At 40.0% G+C, this 19,511-nt stretch overlaps 5 protein-coding genes across 6 annotated transcripts; 4 read left to right on the forward strand and 1 right to left on the reverse strand.

Annotated features, from left to right (window-relative positions):
• The first annotated feature begins 40 nt into the window (after positions 1–40).
• rasd2b (RASD family member 2b) lies at positions 41–1,321 on the forward strand. The gene is made up of 2 exons (XM_026303853.1): positions 41–665; positions 786–1,321. Exons 1-2 carry the CDS (start codon positions 41–43, stop codon positions 1,319–1,321), a joined length of 1,161 nt encoding a protein of 386 aa, XP_026159638.1.
• Positions 1,322–6,855: 5,534 nt separating this feature from the next.
• Positions 6,856–9,066, forward strand: LOC113128684 (GTPase IMAP family member 9-like). The gene is made up of 3 exons (XM_026304181.1): positions 6,856–6,992; positions 7,135–7,260; positions 8,038–9,066. The coding sequence occupies exons 2-3, from the start codon at positions 7,167–7,169 to the stop codon at positions 8,889–8,891; spliced, it is 948 nt and encodes a 315-aa protein (XP_026159966.1). The 5' UTR covers positions 6,856–6,992; positions 7,135–7,166; the 3' UTR covers positions 8,892–9,066.
• A 153-nt stretch (positions 9,067–9,219) lies between these two features.
• LOC113128683 (GTPase IMAP family member 4-like) lies at positions 9,220–12,268 on the forward strand. Of its 2 annotated transcripts, XM_026304179.1 has the most exons (3): positions 9,220–9,795; positions 9,981–10,052; positions 10,905–12,268. In XM_026304179.1, exons 1-3 carry the CDS (start codon positions 9,786–9,788, stop codon positions 11,834–11,836), a joined length of 1,014 nt encoding a protein of 337 aa, XP_026159964.1. In that variant the 5' UTR covers positions 9,220–9,785; the 3' UTR covers positions 11,837–12,268. The 2 variants fall into 2 exon arrangements, with proteins under 2 accessions (XP_026159964.1, XP_026159965.1); XM_026304180.1 differs by lacking the exon at positions 9,981–10,052.
• Positions 12,269–13,323: 1,055 nt separating this feature from the next.
• Positions 13,324–14,503, reverse strand: LOC113128686 (GTPase IMAP family member 4-like). Its single transcript, XM_026304183.2, has 2 exons — positions 14,345–14,503; positions 13,324–14,233 (listed from the first exon to the last, which is right to left on the reverse strand). Exons 1-2 carry the CDS (start codon positions 14,364–14,366, stop codon positions 13,398–13,400), a joined length of 858 nt encoding a protein of 285 aa, XP_026159968.1. The 5' UTR covers positions 14,367–14,503; the 3' UTR covers positions 13,324–13,397.
• Positions 14,504–15,570: 1,067 nt separating this feature from the next.
• LOC113128687 (claudin-9-like) lies at positions 15,571–17,865 on the forward strand. The gene is made up of 2 exons (XM_026304184.1): positions 15,571–15,813; positions 16,068–17,865. Exon 2 carries the CDS (start codon positions 16,222–16,224, stop codon positions 16,891–16,893), a length of 672 nt encoding a protein of 223 aa, XP_026159969.1. The 5' UTR covers positions 15,571–15,813; positions 16,068–16,221; the 3' UTR covers positions 16,894–17,865.
• Positions 17,866–19,511: the final 1,646 nt, after the last annotated feature.

Genomic DNA, 19,511 nt, shown 5'->3' on the forward strand with positions numbered 1-19,511 from the left:
TGTTGCACGAAACCACGGGGCATTTTTAAAAAAAAAAACGATGGAAATGGGCAGCATCGAGAGCGGCGCACAAACCACCTCCATCTCTGGTCCGCACCAGCTCAGCTCCACCACAGATGGTCCCAAGTTTCACAGTAACGTTGAAGAGCAGTGCGCCGGGTCCTCCAAAGTCTTACTGGCTTACAAAAACGCGTCGCAGCACCTGAGTTCATCGGGGATTAAAGCAGGGTTGGGGATACTTAAAGTGGCCACGGCTCAGTGGAAACAAGAAAAGAAAACGCGCTCAGATGCTGCCGTAAGGCAACTGTCCGCTGCCAACAGCACTTATCCCTGCAAGAGATCCCCACTGGATCAACTGGCAGCTCTGGTTCTCCACGGCCAAACCCGGCAACTCCAGGCTCCTCCGGAGCACCGACACGACCCTCTTTACTCCACCAAGCCGCAGAACTGTAAGCGCATCGTGGTGCTTGGTGCGCCACGGGTCGGCAAGACCTCCATTCTAAGAAGATACCTTCGGGACGGATTTGTGGAAGAGTACAATCCCACATCCGAGGACTTCCTCAGGAAACTCTTTCGTATCCGCGGGGAGACCTACCAAATTGACATCCTGGACGCGTCCAGGGAAAGGGATTTCCCAGCAAAGCGGCGGCTGTCAATCCTCACAGGTGCGTATTGGCTTAGTCCTGCACTTAAAATTGTGTGTCAGTTTTAGCTACAGACTATAGGTGTATGCTTAATTCTCTTTACACAGCGTAATGTGTTTTTCCATTTTAATATTTTTGCAGGAGATATTTTTCTTCTGGTGTTCAGTGTAGAGGACCGAAGTTCTTTCGAAGAGGTTTGCGCCCTGCGAACAGAGATTCTGGCTGCTAAATCCAAGCTCACCAGATCCTCTATGCCGGAGCAGTGCTCACAGCCGCGGGTTCCCCTGGTGGTCTGCGCCAACAAAGTGGATCTCCTGGAGTCTGAGAGACAAATATCGAAGGCAGAAGTACTCCAGGCCCTCGGTAATGACTGTGCTTATTTCGAAACGTCTGCGAAGGACAGCACCAATCTAGAGAAAGTCTTCGAGACTTTGGCAAAGCGAGGCGGGCTTCCGACTGAAACTGGCCCGTCTCAGCACCGCAAAGTCTCGCTGCGTTCGTACCAGGCCATGCGCACGGCGGGAAAGCACAGCCCGGCTCGGGGCCGCGATGACCCCTGCGGTGCCTTGTACCCTCTGGCCCGTCGGCCGAGTTTTACCACGGATCTTCGACAAGTCATTGGTCCACACACGGCGAGAAAGCCTGGCAAAGCGCTGGAGAAATGTCAGATTCAGTGACATTCACAGACCAAATGTTACAGGGCGATTAAAACACTAATTAAGCGCTGATATTGCAAAACAATAATGCATTATTGTCTATTACAAAATAAAATTTTTATTACTGTATGTTGGATATTGAGGTTTATTTCTTCAGTTGTATTTAGACTATCTATCTATCTATCTATCTATCTATCTATCTATCTATCTATCTATCTATCTATATATCTATCTATCTATCTATCTATCTATCTATCTATCTATCTATCTATCTATCTATCTATCTATCTATCTATCTATCTATCTATCTATCTATCTATCTATCTATCTATCTATCTATCTATCTATCTATCTATCTATCTATCTATCTGTCTGTGTGTGTGTGTGTTCACAGTTTGAAGGGAAAAGTGGGAGGATGTTGAGTCAGAAACTGTATTATTTGATTATGACTATTGCATAACCTATATTCAGAAATCTATTAGACAGATAGATACTCTTTTCTTTCACCCACTCTTACTCTTCTCTTCCTGTTTACGTGTGTGTTTGTGTGTGTGTCATACTGGAGTCGTGATTGCCAGAAATCCACAGCCTACATACCCTAAACAGCCAGAATAAAGCTCAGGTTTCCAGTTGTCTTATAGTTTACCTCACTATCAGGAGAGAGAAATCAAGAGAACCAATGGGACAGCCCATAAATGTGTCATAAATTTAAAATGCATTCCTTGATAAACACCAAACTTCAGTGGTTACTGAGAATGACTATGATGAATTGCAAGCCAGCAATTAGAGCTTCCTGTGTCTAAAGGTTGTGAAATTTGGCACATTCTTATTAGTTGTGTACATTCGATGGACATCCCATGTTGAGAGTGCAGTATTAGATAGAGACATGTCAGGGCTTATGGCATTGCTGCTCATAGCTACATTTATTGTTACCCTGCTACCATTTCTTTTTTTCTGGTGAGATAAACCACAGAGTGGCCATAAATTATGTCAGAACAAAACAACCAGATTACTAGAGCAACCACACACTTTCTGTGCTAAAAGACTGGAGGGTGAATCTAAATCCATCCACCTGCTGTTTGTTTTTGTAGATGAAAATCAAAGTTAGCAATGTTTGTGTCTTAATCTGAGCTTCAGCTGCCACATCAAGACATTCCCTAAATTAGTGTTTTACCATCTCAAACAACTAAACTTAGCCTCTAATGTCAAAAAACGATTTAAAGAAACTCATTCATGCCTTTATCTCCAACATGATGAACTATTCAATTCAATTCAATTCAATTCAATTTTATTTGTATAGCGCCAAATCACAATACAAATCATCTCAAGGCACTTTACGAAAACTAAAAACCCAACAAATCCCTTATGAGCAGCACTTGGCGACAGTGGAGAGGAAAAACTCCCTTTAACGGAAGAAAAAACCTCCAGCAGAACCGGGCTCAGTTTGGGCGGCCATCTGCCTCGACTGGTTGGGGTGAGTGGATAGAGGAGAGAGAAAAGAACAGCAACAATAAACAACAAATAGACACCACTGTACTGTAACTGTCTTTTGTCAGGTCTTCCCAAGAAATACCTTTAAGTAATTTCAGCTCATGCAGATTTTAACAATAACCAAGAGAACTAAACACATTACTCATGTTATCTAGAGGTTGAGTCATAGCAAATGGGTTTCAAGTTTTTAGGTCGATTTCTATTTCGACCTTAAAACTAGAAGTCTAGTTAACTTCACCTGGACGACTGAGAATCTTCACAGACATGGCATTCAGTTACCTGCATACTAGGTACTCAAACTCAAACATCTGTCTAATTTCCTTGAAGAACATAAACCCAGCAGGGCTCCCAGCTCTTCATTGCGCAGTCAACTGCTAGAACCTGGAGTCAGAACCAAACAGGGTGAAGCTGCTTTTAGTTGTTATGCTGTACAGATAGAGCCAATGTCCTGATGACCTCAAATACGCCCCAACTCCATGTAGCCCACTTTTAAACCCAGACTGAATACTCTGCTGTTTCTCCTGTGCTTTAGATTGAACGCTTGGTGTCTCTGCTGCTTCTGGGGCAACTTACAATTTATTACTGCACTGTACCTGCATTTGTAAACTTTTTTATTCATTGTTTATTTGTTTTAATTTTTGCTTTATCTATTGTATTTGGACAGTGTTTCATCGTCATTTTGCTCTAATCGATGTTATTAGTTGGTTTTCGATGTTTATCGTACTTAATGTTTTTTTCCCGCATATGAAAAACAGTTTGCCTGTGTTTGAAATGTGCTATACAAATAAAGCTGCCTGTGTTGTCTAACCACAAACACACATCACGCACATCTGTCTCTTTATAGCTGTGAATAAGCTGTGTTGTGCTGTGTGTGCTGCACTAAGTGAAGGTCGTTCACTCTACATGCTCTGCTTTTCTATGGGCACTGCTGTCGATTCATAGTGAATCATTTTTGCAGCACAAAACAGACCATGCAGACTTTGCATTTACATCAGACCTTGCATGATCCCTCCTCCTAAGTAGTGTTTTATTCCCTTTTGCCCATTTGTGACAAGCACAATAAAATGACATTGCTTCTCATGTGCAGTGACAGATTAATAATGCCCCTCCCACATGATCACCTAAAAATAGTGATAATAGTGTTTCCCCCAAACCTCTTTGTTAAGCTTGGTAATCACACCATGTCAGCACCATGATCCTATGTATTTGTGCAAAAAAAAAAAAACAACATAAAAACGTGAGCATAGTTTCTTTACCTACAGAGCTTTAATTGGGCTCCATTGTTAAGATTAGTTGTGTTGATTATGTGAGTCATGATGCTTGTAAGCCACACAGAATGTCAGAGAGCGGCATAGAGAGATTTGGGGCCCATACACACAAAAAAACCATTTTATAAGTAAAAAGACAACTGCTTTTGATAAAGCATGAAGGGAAGAGTCAGGCTCACAGCCACTAAATTCAATATTTCACTTGACTAATAAAATATATACTCACCTTTGATACCCTTTTCTGCTATGTCATAAGAACATGGGTGAGCAGTGAAATTGATTCCCCTGCTGCTCCTGAATTCATCTGGCCCAACCAAAGAGTTTGCACAGCTGCAAGATCATTCATCTGTTTAATAATAAATAATAAAAAAATACATGTCAATTTTTGACTGAATACTTGATCTTGACTGTTCACTAAGCCCTGGCCACTTTAGGTACTGTTGCTGTGCCTGTCAAGTTTTCTGTTGTCCTACTATATTGCAGTTTACACCAGTAGGGAAGGTTCACCGCTCAAACTCTGCGTGTTTTGAAACAACGGAGCCGTGATTTCAGACAGATGCAGACCAAAGCAGGCTTCTTTTTTTTGTTTGTTCATTTAATTTTGTATTTTGTCTATTTAATTTTAATGTATTTAATTTGTATTGTTGCTAACTGTATTCTTATTATTTAATATTATTGATTACTCCAGATTATAACAAGAAAATCTAAAATGCTAAATATATATACAAATAGTATTTTTTGGTTTGGAAGACTTAGGAAAGATACCTTCTTCCAAGCTCTGTCTATACTGTATGTTATTTAAGCAGACCTGTGTGGTTACCACACTATGACTGGACATTCACTGTTCAGTGTCAGTATTCGCTGTCAGGAATTCATACAATTTTCTTTGTGATAAAGATGTTTGTATTTTAATTAATCTGATGAATGTTAGACCAGTTGAACGAATGTTGACATACTGATAATCTGTCAGGGCATAGTTCATATTATTTCTACCAACAAAGCTATTTGCAGTTGATTTAAACATCTGTCAAAATCTGCTAAAATCAAAGGATTGATGGTGAAATAAACATATTTTACAAGGGAAAATATTGTGTTTTTATGTAGATTATGTAACCAGTTAAAATATTAAATTAATGCTGTTTGATTCATCTGTTTAATGGCAATTTTTCTGTCTCTGCAGTGAGGCAGTCTGAACTGTCTATTACTGTGTGGAAAATGCAGCCATTTTAACTACTGTGTGGCTCCAATGAGTTGCACATGTACTGACACCTTTTCATTGTTATAGCAATCAATGCACACACACACACACACAACCCAACATTCATGAACAGATGCTCTTTTCTCACTTCGCACTTGAGGAGCAATCACATACGTTTCTGTTGTTCTGTCCATTTCTGTCCATGATGGTCTGAGGTGCTATTAGGAGTCTTCCTTGTGTTGCTGATAATGATGCTGTCTGGAATATACAAATAATAAGTAAATGTCTTGTCACCTGCTCTGCTACTGTAACTTCAGATCTCTTGCAGCATCAGAACATTCACTGCTGCTGTCATTACAATATTTCCTGACTTTCTAAGGTTCAGACATGACGTGGAAATGTTAGCGTGTCTACACCTAGTGTACAGAGAGCTGTGTTTGTCAACAGTACAATCAGTCGCCAGTTCACAGCAGCTGGAGCAAGATATTGCTCTGGAGATAAGAATGGAGGTGGCAGGCAGCTTGTCATGCATTTAATTGTCAGATGACAGAGAAATGAATCAACATGCATGTAGAAAGCTGATGCCAGTGAATGGCCCTTCCTCTTGTTAACTGGGCTTTGCTGGTCTTGCCTGCTCAGTTGGTCTGATTTTATACTATGTTTTTAAGGAAAATAAGAAATTTCAGTAATGCTAAAGTGAAACCTTAAATTTATACTACAACCAAATGTTCTGAATTATTGTTATTAGAGAAATGGATGTTGTTGTGTAAAAGGGTCACCTGGCCCTATATAGGCCTATAGGTATGGACACATTTGCTTGTAAGTTGCTGTAATATGAATTATTTGCCTACGTTGCCTGATAACATCACCAAAACATTTAGGTCAATAAAATTCTTATTGAAATGTTTAATTGCAATTGCATTTGTAGGGTTGTTCATAATATCCCATTTATTAACTAGTACAGATAATACATTTGATTATGTTGAAGTTAACATTTGCTTTTCAATCTTTCTCTTTTTATGAGGTACAGAGATCACAGTTACAGAGATGCTGCAAAGACATACATGGATCCCAGACTGCACCCTGCTTGAGGTGGTCACTATAGTCAAATCGTTCTGTAGTTGTGCTTTCAATTGCCCACTAGAGGGCAGACAGGACACACAGTAAATCTTTAACCTAGTCTGTTTTTTGGGGATTTCTTTAATACAAATAGGAAATGGAAATATGGCAGGACTCTGAACTTCATAGACTTCATAGTGGACTGTAATTGCATCAGTTCTGCAAAAGACATATAGAGAAGAAAAACTAAATTATTTTTATTTTATGAAACTGTAAAAATGTGTCCTACAGTAATATCTGGATTAATACTAAAACTGACAACTTGTCTCCTTTTCCATAAAAATGCAAAATTGAATTGCTTTCTAAGAAACAGTTGCTTTCTGGCCCTAACACACACTGTGTTCTTTTAGCCCTGGTTTTATTTTTCAGTAGCCTATTAAGCCTATTTATCTATGACATATTGATTATGTCAAAGTCCATGTGGTTTTAGAAAAAGGGGAGTTACTGGAAACAGAAACTTCTGCAGTTTTCTCTGCCACCTGTAGATGGCTCTGTCCTCTTTAGTCTGCTCTGGGTCTGTAGGTACTGTTTTCCTGGGAAAAGAAACTTAGGAGCAGTGATGTTGGGCTACAAAAGATCTCCTCCTCAGTTTCTCGTGAGGACACACATTGTTCAGGTACGTTCAAAATGCTTGAAAGCTTTAATTTAAATGAAAGCTAATCTAATCTAATTTAGTGCACAGTTGATGATGCAGCCTAATGTCGAATTGCTGCCTGCTTTGATAGGTTTTCTTTTCATCTTTTTCTTTTGCTGTGCAGTTTTTGACAGGGACTACAGTTGGGCTGCCGACATGATGGGAGGAAAAGCTTGGATCCCAGGTTCCATCCTACTTGCTCTGGTCACATTATGTGGTCGAAGTGCTCACTGCCATAATCATCACAAAGGTGCGTGGGTGGTAAAGCATGAAATTAAAACAATGTCACAGGTTCTGCAGGTTTGTCAGCTGTTCCTATAGGAGCTGACAGAGAGGGAGTTGGTTCAGTTGTGTTTTTTCCCCTATTCTGTTTTCCTGTTTCGAAAACTTTTGGTTACTGAACACACAAACACAGGACTCTTCCTAACCACACTTTCTAAACTGCCCCCGGGTCTAATTAGTCCAACAGGCAGAGGTGCAGACAATGAGTTGTTGAGATCAGTGTAAAAGTTCCACTAAGGGCAAGTTTTCCCTCACCCATTTTATTAGCGCACATCCACATGTAAGAAAAGACGCAAAGTCAGAGGAGCCAAGGAAACATGTTTAAGAGACATGAGACGTCCTTTCCTGCTCTCAGGCGACGTCTTCTTCTGTTGATGCCAGCACACCTGGAACCTGCAGCGTCTTTTGTTATGATATTCATGAAAACACAACAAACAAACCTGAACAGACATGGTTTGTGGATAAATAACCTTAAACTTAAGAATCAGCATGTTTAGGAGCAATGTCTTTCATCAATAAAAGTTGCATCTTTTATTTAGGCTTATCTGAATCATTGCAAAGATTTGAACTCTTGATGCAGCTAAAGCTTTCATATTTTATACTTTGCACCTTTAAAGCCTGGAATGTATCAAACCTTTTAAATCTTGACTAATGATTAGAAATAACACTCTTCCCACAAATAAATACACCCGGTGAAATGTGCTATATTTATTACTGAGACCAGTGTTTCATTAATTGCTCACAGGCTCCACACATCTGAAAGATCTGAGACTGATTCTGGTTGGAAGGACTGGATCAGGAAAGAGTTCTTCTGGGAACACCATCCTGGGGCGTCCATATGCCTTTAAAGATGACAGGTCTCCTGAGTCTGTGACTGCAGACTGTCAAAGAGAAGAGGTAAAAACTGGTGACAGGAACATTGTTGTCATCGACACCCCAGGGCTGTTTGACACTAACAAAACAGAAGCGGAAGTGAAAGAAAAGATTGGAAACTGTATTAAACAGTCTCTTCCTGGACCCCATGGTTTTCTGTTAGTGATCAGTCTGACGTCAAGATTCACGGATGAGGAGAGGGCAGCTGTCAAGTGGATTCAGGACAATTTTGGCTCAGATGCTTCCATGTATACCCTAGTGCTGTTTACACATGGAGACTTACTCGAGGGTAAATCTGTGGAAGAATACATGACAGAAAGCAAAGACCTACAAAGACTGATAAACCAGTGTGGAGGAAGATACCATTCATTAATCAATCGCCCAAAACAGAACAGAAACCAGGTCAGAGAACTTCTAGATAAGATAGACCAAATGGTGAAGTCCAATGGGGGAAGTCACTACACCAGTGAGATGTACGAGAAAGCCCAGAAGGAACTTGAGGAAGAGAGGAGAAAAAGGAAGGAGGAGGAAGAGCGACAAAAGAAGGAAGATGAAGAGCGTATCAGGGAGAAGCAGAAAATGATTGATTATTGTAAAATGATAGGTCTTGCTTCCATGGGGCTTACAGGTGCAGGAATGTTTTACTCCTCGTATCTTCTCATGGCAGCTGGTGCAGCACTTGGACTCACTGAAGGCTTTGACTGCACTACAGATATGTTTAAGTAGTTGTTTGACAGTGACAAAGGGTTAATATGGAAAATATGATAAATAAGTAGACCCTAAACCAGCATTACTGTCTTTTTACTGTCTTACTACATTAATTACTGTCTTAAACACTTTTGTGCATTGGTTTTCCTGTATGGGATTGTCTGGGCCAAAATAATAAAGGGTGTGAAGTTCACTTTATTTCTCCTCACTTATATTTACCTATTTTGTTTGTGCAGAAGATTCAATGACTTGTATGTTTACAATTTATTCAAGCATTTTAAACAGAGTAGGCTGTATTGTCATCAAAGCCAATGTGTACTGTGGACACACACTCCTTATTGTAAACATACGGTACCGTTTAAAGTGATGATTAGACTCACTCAGGTAAATATCAGCCACTTTTGCTCAGTCACCTATGTTAAATTGTTCTGTGCATACAAATAGATCATAGCTCTTCTATCCAGGCTATCAGAAGTTGAAAAACATTGGTTTAATGAAGGGAGGCGTCAACAATAGAAGGATGTGATGATCTCTTGAGGGTGACTTATTTCTTCCCTTTAAACTACAAGGCCTCATCACATGGTTATGAAAGGACAACCTAATGTTAATCACATAAAGCTCTTGAATGCTGTTCTCCTGCTGCAGTTACATTTTGTTAAACATGTCCGCCTTACATAAACCTACTCAGCATATTCAGAGAGCTGTGTATGGTGATGTGGTGATGCACATTTACAGATGTAAACCAAAGACAATGCAAGGAAATAGGAAGCCCCCTCTGCATAGACAAGGCTTCCAGAAGTTTCCCAGAAAACTGATGTTAGAGTCGAGGCGCAGGGCTTGTCCAAGCTTGAAACTCAGTCCTGGAGCAACACATTTGACTCCCTGAGAATTGGAAAAAGATTTAAAGATATAATGGCTGAAGGTAAGACAAACGCTCTGACTTAATGTTAAAAAACAAAACATCATTGATCCTTTGATTACTGTAGGATGTGGAACTTACTGTGACACTTTAAAGAGCACAAGAGGAAAACAGTCAGTTCAGATAATAATGACAATGACTAATAGTCTATCTTCTTTGTGTATAACTGGTCTAATTTCATGTGACAGCAATACCCCTGCGAGAAAAGAAGCAGAAAACTCTACCTCGGTCTGATGGGTGTGGTCTGAATAACTTTGATGGTATGTTAACTAGTCCTTCTCATGAAAGTTCAGTAATTAGAAACATAACTGTATGTCACTTTCAAAAGTGAATCTAATGTTTACTAATGTTAATACATTAATTATTAATGCTTTTAGAGCTGCAATAAATTTGGGGTTGTGAAAATCCCATTTATTGGTGTATTATTAACTCTCTAGCTGCTTATCAATATATTTTGATGTGACTTACTAACATCTGTATCTGTATACTATTAAGGTCACTAAGTCCAATAAAAAGCTATTTCCACTGCATTAAAACATGATAATCTGATCATCATGATAATTAATAGATTTTGGTTCTTTTTGTTCTCTGACTTTAGTCTTTCAGTGTTTCTTGCTAAACACTGGGCATCTTTGAGGTCTAGTGGATAGGTGGAATCTATTTCCATGTGTATGAAACACTTGAAAATCACTTTTTTATATATGGATATTAATCCATGCAATGCTTAGATCAGAGTCTTATTATATGAACTGCATTCACATGATGTTGGCAAAAATGGAAGAACAGGAAAAAGGCCATTATTCTGCCTGGGGAGTGTTCACTCATTGTTCCTGGTTGGTTAGCTTTAGTAGTAACCTTGTGGTTACAGCTCACAAATCACCTACATTTGCTGCTTTTTATATTATTCATTTGTAGTAAGTGAAGCTAGATACAAACAGATCTCACATAAAATGAGCTGAATGCATTGGGTTAGGTGTTAATACTGTATTTTATTTTTGCTGTAAATTCCTCACACTGCCAATATCTGTCCAGTCTGCAATTTGGAAGTGACTTTTCTCAAATTCAGTTTTTTCGTGTGTATCTCATTCATTTTTCTTCTTCTGCTGTCACAGCTCTGGATTTGTCTGGAGGGTTGAGGATAGTCCTAGTGGGAAAGACTGGATCAGGGAAAAGTGCAACAGGAAACACCATCCTTGGGAGATCTGCCTTCAAAGAGGATCCGAGTCCTGTGTCTGTGACAAAACACTGTGAAACACAGAGCGGGGAGGTGGATGGGACCTTGGTCCAGGTGATAGATACTCCAGGTCTGTTTGACACAGGCATCACAGAAGAGGAATTAAAAATCAGAATAGAGGAGTGTGTCAAAATGTCAGTGCCTGGCCCTCACGCCTTCTTACTGGTGATCAGGCTTGGAGTGAGGTTCACTGAGGAGGAAAGAAATGCAGTAAAGTGGATCCAGGACAACTTTGGAGACGATGCCTCGATGTACACTATCATGCTGTTTACATGTAAAGATCAAGCTAAAGCTGACAATGCTCTGAAGGAGTGCAAGGAGCTGCGAAGACTGTCAATCACATTTGGACGCAGATACCACTCCTTCAACAACAAAGACGCAGATGACCGCGTGCAGGTCTCAGAGTTGATCACCATGATCAAGGAAATGGTACAGGACAATGGGGGGAAACACTACACTAACGAGATGTATGAGAAAGCCCAGAGGAAGCTTAAAGAGGAGGAGGAGCAAAAGAAACTGGAGGAGGAAGAGAAGAAAAAGGAGGAGAGGAAAATTTGGGATGCAGAGAGGGAGAAGAAAGAGAAAGAGAGAGAAAAGGAGAAAAGAGCTAAAAGGAAGAATATACGTGTGGCCTCAGGTGCTGCTGTTGCGCTGGTGTTGGCAGGAGTGGTTATAGCAGTGGGAGCCAACACCACAGTGGCTCTAGCTCTGGGAGCACCTGCACTCGTCCTGGGAGTGTTATGTGGTTTAGCTGCTATTTGCATATGGAAAGGCACAAGTTGCAAGGCCAAAGCGGATTTGCCAGTATAGTTGGTCTAGTGACTCATGAGGCATGTTTATCCTTCTGCAGTATGTGACACTGAATATACAACAGATGTATCTCAAATACAGTATTAGTACTGCACACATTACTATCTACTGTTTAAAATAATCAGTGGATGATTTTGTTGACATTTTCTGCTTTCAAATAAAATCTTGACAAAAGTATGCAAATTAAATGCTAACAGGAAACAAATGGTATGAAACACAACACTTGTTTCCTTTATCTTTGTTATTAATTTTAGCAAAGGTATTTTTGGAGCTTATATATGAAAACCCCACTATTATTTCTACTTGAACAGCTGTTTTTTTGTGAGAAGCAGATATATTGTGCTACAGATAATTTTGTAACTACATTGCACAGTTTATACTTTCATAACTTATGTGATTAATTCTTAACTAAAATAAAATTCATGCAGATGAGCTACGATGTGCCGTTTCCCTCACTTTATTATTAGTAACATTATGAGTTCACCTCCCTGAAGGAAATGAGAGACAACGATAAACATCCATCTAGGAAATGTTTTTAACAGAACTACCTCTCACCATCACTGCCAGCACATACCATCTACCACAAAATGAGCCACAAACATCTCAAACTGGAGTCCTGTCTGCCCCAGCTACAGTGATCAGTGTAAGGATACTTTAGCTTTTTTATGTAATAACAAAACATCCTGAACCTGAATCTCTTTTATTGTCCATCACAATATCGCTAATATGTTAAGTAATTGCTAAGTAATGTACTTCCATTCATTTTATCCATTTATCACCCTACTTTTACGTTCTTAAAAATGTTTCAACAGTCAATGTGAAAAGAGGGTGTAGTCAGAAAATAAGTGAGTCAAAATCTGTTCCTTTGCATGAGTAAACTGAGAATAAACCTGGCCTTTGCACGGCCACACCCGAGTTCGAGCGCCCTGTTTGTCTGAGCGCTAAGTGGGGTCGTGCCTGGTCAGTACTTGGATGGGAGACCACTTTGGAAAACCAGCGGGTTGTGTCAGGAAGGGCATCTGGCGTAAAATGTGTGCCAAATCAATCACGTGGATCAGTTGATCCCCAAACAGGAGCAGCCAGAAGACAAATAAAAAATAAATCGCTAGTTGCAGATTTATAAGTTACATCAAAATTTGGTGATTAGACCTTAAAACAAGCATGTATATAAAATATGTATGTGTGGTTGGATGTTTCTTAATAGTAGCGGGATATTTGCACTGATAGATGACCACGGAGGTTTCTAATTGTATGTTTTTCACGATATACTCTTTTTCTTTATTTTTAGTCCTCCTCCACAGTGGCCCTACTAGCCTCAGCTAGAGATGAATTCATCCTGACCGGGTCAAACAAGTATTTGCTTTCTATACCAGGATTTTGCCAAAACATCAAACAAGAAACAACAGGTTTTTTGTCATTATTTTATTTTATCCTTTGAATCAAACAGAACAATAGTTTTAATCACACAAAGTGATATTCAGGAAGGCAAATACTGGCTCATGTATGAAACTACAGTACTTAGAAGGCCTTCATGGTCATAGCTCAAAATGACGTTGCTGTCCTATGGTTTAGGTTTGATCCTGTCTCCAATGGCATTAAGAACGTATCCACCAGTGAACAATAGAGTTGACTTTATGGTTTCAACTACTGCTAACTCTCCTGCTGCTGCAGCCCCAGCAACAGGGGCAGCTGCATATAGGGCTCCTGTTGCCAAAAAAGCACCTGCAGTTTTAAGATTGTCTCCACGCCTGCTCCACCATTTATCATTATCTATCTTTCTCTGTGCCTCTTCGTATTTGCTGCTGGTATAATGGTTTCCATTTGATTCCACTACCTTGTCTATCTTTCCAAAGAGATCAAACACCTGAGTGCGATCGTTCTCGCACTTGTTGTCAAATACAGTGTACCCAGCTCCACAGTCATTGACGAGCTTCCTGAGTTCAGGACTTTTGTCTACATAATCTTCAATGGATGTTTCTGTGAGCTGATCACCTCTAGTGAAAAGCACCATTGTATATCTGGAGGCTTCCTCACCAAAGTTGTCTTGGATCCACTTGATTGCATTCTTCTCCTCTTTGGTGAAGCGTGCATCCACATTGATGACAAGCAGAAATACATGGGGTCCTGGGAGAGACAGAATGATACATTTCCCTATTTCATTTTTCAGCTGGTCTTCTTCGATGCATGTGTCAAAGATCCCCGGGGTGTCCACCACAGTCACAGCTCTTTCATCGAAGTGGCCTGTTTCTTTTTGACATTCCTTTGTCTCAGAAGTCGGGGAAGTGGCTGCTTTAAAAGCATTACGTCCCAGGATGGTGTTCCCTGTTGAGCTCTTGCCTGATCCAGTCTTTCCCAGGAGGACAATCCTCAGCTCACTGTCAACTGCAGAGCTAGAGTCTGGGGACAAAAACACAAACAGTTCATTTCGATCACTCTAGTTTTGGGTCAGAGCACAGGAGGAGCACAGACATTCTACAACTACAGTGACACAAAAGTAAAAACAATCACCTTCAGCGGAGCTTAATCCCATCTTGTTGTAGAGAAAAATACCAGGAAACAGGTCAAACCTAAGTTTTAACCAAAGAACCTCTCTCTGCTTTCCTCACCTTTCCAGATCACAGTATGTCTGCCTTGTGTGAACTAGACATTCCTCTCTCTTTTTAACTCTCTGTTCCACATTAGTTTCCAAAAACCATCCCCCTTCTCTCTTGCTACGAAGGCTGTTTCCTGGAAAGTGAAGCTAAAAGCTGTTGACATAGGTTTCAAACTTTTTTCAAATAACTTAAGTGTAGACTTCCAGCTGACATCCCAGCCCCCACTTTCAAAGGAGAATTGACATTCTAACCCATTATTGCCTTTTTGTAGACTGAAACCAGACACTTGGTTAACAATGTAAGTTGAGTACCTGAGCACCAAACTCCAGTCTGGCAATGTTAATCAACTAGTGAACACAGCAGACCACTAAGCAGCTAGAGCCAGATGTTTGTTTCTCTTATGGGTTAGTGGAGACCAAAACAAAGTTAAAAGGAAAATTTATGATGAATTAAATTTATCAGATGGCCAGAAATATGACAGTTTAAAGGTGAAACCAGAGGAATTCTTAGTACCACACAGATGTGATCAGATGTCAGTTTTAACCTAGTAGAGCCAGAAAAAATGTTTTGGGAAGAGCCATATTAATTTGGTCTAACAAAGTCAAAGTAGCAGGTTGATCTAAAGGCATTAGAGAAGGGTGTTAAATCAGCAACAGGGAACATGAATTAAAAAATGAAATGAAAACAATTACATGTCAGTCCTGGCCAGCTGCAGGGGAGGGGATGTAACAAAGTTAGAGAGTGTGCAAAAATGTCAACACGTCTAACTCGTCAGTCTGCATTACACCAAAGCCAAATTGATTTTGCTGCCAGCTGGAGTACTGCCAGACATGCTACCAGGATGCTGACTGCAGGCCTCTCTCTGCTCCACACTCCTCCCAAACGCTCCACATTAACGCCATCTAATGGCTGGATACAGAACAGCTTCAGTTTTACTTACCCCATGCTCTCAAAGCATCCACTCACTAAAATAGTCTATAAACACATTTTTCTCACCTCTACTGTCATAATCTGAGACCTCTGGTGGATCTCTATAGTTTTGCACTTATTTGTGACACAGGATTGTTTCATATTGTGCTTGTCCAGCATCATGTGTGTAAGGTCAACTTTCAGCTACTCCTCCCTGGCTTCATCATTTCCTCCAACAACAAATGACAGCATGGTAGCAATCAACAATGTCTGTAACAAAGTGTCCTTGTGCTGGTGTTTTTGCATAACTAGCTGTGTGTGTACTGCATGTGCATGCTGCACTCCTACACCTCTGTGTATGAGACCCAGAGAGACAAGCTGGACAGTGTTAACATAGAGTAAGACACCAAGTACTCACACCACACCAAGAAACAAGGATGATTAACACACCAGCTGTGAACATCTGACTGAAAAGTAAGTTTTATTGGGCATATTAGTTTTTGCTGTAGAGTTGAGTGGCAACATGCTCACACCAATACATTAGTTCCAGCTTGATTTCACTGTACTTATTTTTACTTACACTTCACAGTTTTATGCTGCACTACCCTGCAATAATTTTTACTGCCATGTGATTGCCTCATGCTTATAATTATTTCATGTTTTAAGTTTATTTAAATTTTGCTTCTGTGTAGTAAATTTGCTGAAAATTGTCTTATCTTTATATCTAGGTGTTAGACAAGAAAGAAGGAGGACGTTTAACAACATACAATCCCTGGAGATTTTACTGAATGACGGAGAGTAAACTGTAGGAAGACTTGGCTTTTATTTACTGACTACATAACTCTCGTTTACCATCTTGACGTTGAGAGAGAAGCTTCTTCAATGATTATGGCATCAACAGGCCTTCAGCTGGTGGGCTTGGTGTTGGTTGTGCTGGGTTGGGTGTGTGGAGCACTGGTGTGCGCTGCTCCTCTGTGGCGTGTGTCCGCCTTTGTCGGTGGAGAGCTGGTGATTGCCCAGGTGCTGTGGGAAGGACTGTGGATGAACTGCCTGTCCCAGGCCACAGGTCAGATCCAGTGCAAGACCTATGACTCCACCCTGGCCCTGCCTGTGTCTGCCCAAGCAGCCAGGGGCCTCACTGTTCTATCCCTGCTCCTGTGTCTCTTCGCCCTCATACTCGGGGTGGCAGGGGCCAAATGCACTCACTGCATGGGTGACAGTAACCAGGCTCCCAAGGCTCGCATTGCTAGGATTGCAGGTGTGCTCTTTGTTATGGCTGGCCTGGCCTACTTGATACCCATCTGTTGGACTGCCTATTCAATCATAAGGGACTTCTATGATCCATCTGTTGCGGCCCCCCTCAAGAGAGAGCTGGGACCAGCGCTTTACCTGGGCTGGTTGGCCAGCATCCTACTCCTGGTGGGGGGCTCTCTGCTGCATGTCGGATCCACTCCACCAGGAGGAAGAGTGCTCCCTGTTTTTGGAGGAATGATGAAGGACAACCCACAGACTGGAGCAGCAGAGGTCAAGCAACAGGAAAAATCTTTCGTATGACATTGAACATGCAAAATATGAAGAAACCCAGAGGTCACAACATCATCAGTCAAGCTTCTGGAAAAGCTGAAGCAGATAAACTTGTGTTGTTGTCTTGTGTTATAATGTGGATCTCGTAGTTTACTACATAGCACAGGGCTCTAATGAGAATTTATATTACGTAAGGGCTTTGTGTCTGAGTGGGATTTGAAATGAACTGTGGGAGGATTTTAGATGTTTAAATGTTTACTAATGTGTGTGACTTACATTTGTTGGATTCCACTCTGCCTCTGCTTGTGTGTGTGTGGGTGGTCTGTGTACAGAAGACCAGTGTACATAGTAATTTTGTGTATGCTGGTGTTTTCACTGAATTTGTGCAGGCAGTCTGATTGGTGTTTGTATATTCTTTCTTCTTGTTTACACTTATTTTGCTGTGGTTCTACAAAATGTACTGTATTACAACTTTAGGCATTTGTTAACATCAGTTTAAACAAGCTTTTATTTTACTTACCATATAGAAGTAATGAATATTTAAGTTATATACATTTATAGTACTAGTAGTTTTGTTAATCTGATTAAATAAAAATAATTTGTTGCTGATCTCAACATAAATGATTTCATTTTTGACTGTGACTTTGGACTGTATGAGAACACTGCAGTGTTTAGTATTGTGTGACTGTAATATATTAATCAGTCCTTGTGTTTCCTTACTATTACCGTTAAAAGTTTAGGCATTCACAGGGCTTGGTAAAAAAAAAAAAGGATTAGATCAGCCATGATCAGATTACAGTTACAGTCACCAATCTCTAATAATAAAAATAAAATAATAGTCATGTTTCTAACAGTTGTTGATTTAATGTGATTATGCAACAGACATTATTCAGTCCATTAAGTGTGACACTGAGTTTTCCAGTCTTTAATTTTTTGTCAGCAATTGTCACTTAGATGTATATTTCTCATGCATAATAAATAATAAATGTTTGCTTTCCCATACACCTTGATGTCTTTTTAACATTACATATAAACTTTCTATGATAAAATGGAATATGTCCATGCAGAATCAATCTTCCCTGCAGACTTGCACATGTGCAGTACACGTTACAGCAAATGTTATACTTTTTAGTCCCAGTGCCCAACAGCTGCATATGAGACTTATCTCATATAAAAATGAATTGAACAACATAAGAACTAGAAAGAGCACAGCAAATGTGCCACTCATGTTCCTCCAGATGGATTATTATCCGAAGTCCAGTTTTCCCTTCATGCTCCCATTGGCACTTTTTCTCTGTTTCAACTCACATGATCAATTTATCCCACTTTATCAGTGTAATCATACATATCCTAGCTAATTATACATTATTGATCGTACCATTTTGAATCAGAATTACAAATGTCATATTAAACAGAGGCACGTTTGTTACCAGACATACTCACTTTGTTCCAGATGCCAAACCACTATGAGTAGCGACAGCAGACATAATACACAAGGGGGCAGTAGACAGTAACCTAAAGAACAATCCTATTGGACACATACTTGGTTTTAGATTTAACAAATGTGACCCACTAAAGTAGCATGTTTGCATCTGTGATTAAAGCAAGTGCTTTTGGTTTCAAACTTACCAGTACGTGTTGAGTTGAACTGCTACAATTTTTAGGTTTGGTTTCATGTGTGAGTTCTGTGAGAGAAATCAAAAGCTGCAGATGATTCAAGACACAATGTGTGGCAGACCTTATTGCAGAAGCTGACACAGCATGGTGCAAACAGCCATGTAGTCCTGCCAGAATGCTGCCCTGCTAACTCTGCACAACACAAGAGGATTTATTGTTGTTTTTAAGTGCACAGGGCAAGAGGTTGACATGCAAAGACATGCTTCTCTTTGGACTGTGCCAAAAGACAATCTTTCTTTGAAAGGACAAACAAGTCTGCAGCTTTCCTGATCAAGGCCTTTTCAATTCAAACACAGCATGTTTTTCTAGTTGAACTTATTTCTTTTCTACTGATACAGCATATTTATTCAGAGGCAACCTCAAATCCTGTTTGATGTAAATTGCACAATTTCATAAATAAACAGTACATTTAACATCTAAATCAACTTGACAGAACATGTGATTTAACACATACAGTACCAGTCAAAAGTTTGGACACTTTACCATTGAATTCAATGAGAAAGTGTGTCCAAACTCTGGACGTCTCCTGCAATCTAATACTATTCCACTCTTCCAACATAAAAGATTATCACATGTAATACAGATTACCATTAAATAAAAGAATCAGGTGATAATTAGCACTTTGCAGCTTTCAGCCAATTTACAAATAATCAAATTTCAGCTGTTCCAACAAGCAATGTGTCACATCCACTGTGTACATGGCAGATGGTCCCGGTTGCTGCCAGCCAACACAGCTAAGCATTTTTCCTGTATGTTATTCCCTGGCTCTTTCTGTCCTTACATGATACACTATCAATTTGAAACTAAAGGCATTAAACACTGAAATTATTTTCAAAATCAATAGGGGCAGGGTTTGAATCACACAGTGTCACTTGGTGTGGGTGAATTTATTCTGTAAGGTGTAAACATCACCTGGACAGAACAAGTATTCACATGTTTGAGTGAAGTCAGGACTTAATCGATTATTGTGA

This window comes from Mastacembelus armatus, chromosome 1 (genome assembly GCF_900324485.2).
Source record: "Mastacembelus armatus chromosome 1, fMasArm1.2, whole genome shotgun sequence".
NCBI classification, from domain to species: domain Eukaryota; kingdom Metazoa; phylum Chordata; class Actinopteri; order Synbranchiformes; family Mastacembelidae; genus Mastacembelus; species Mastacembelus armatus.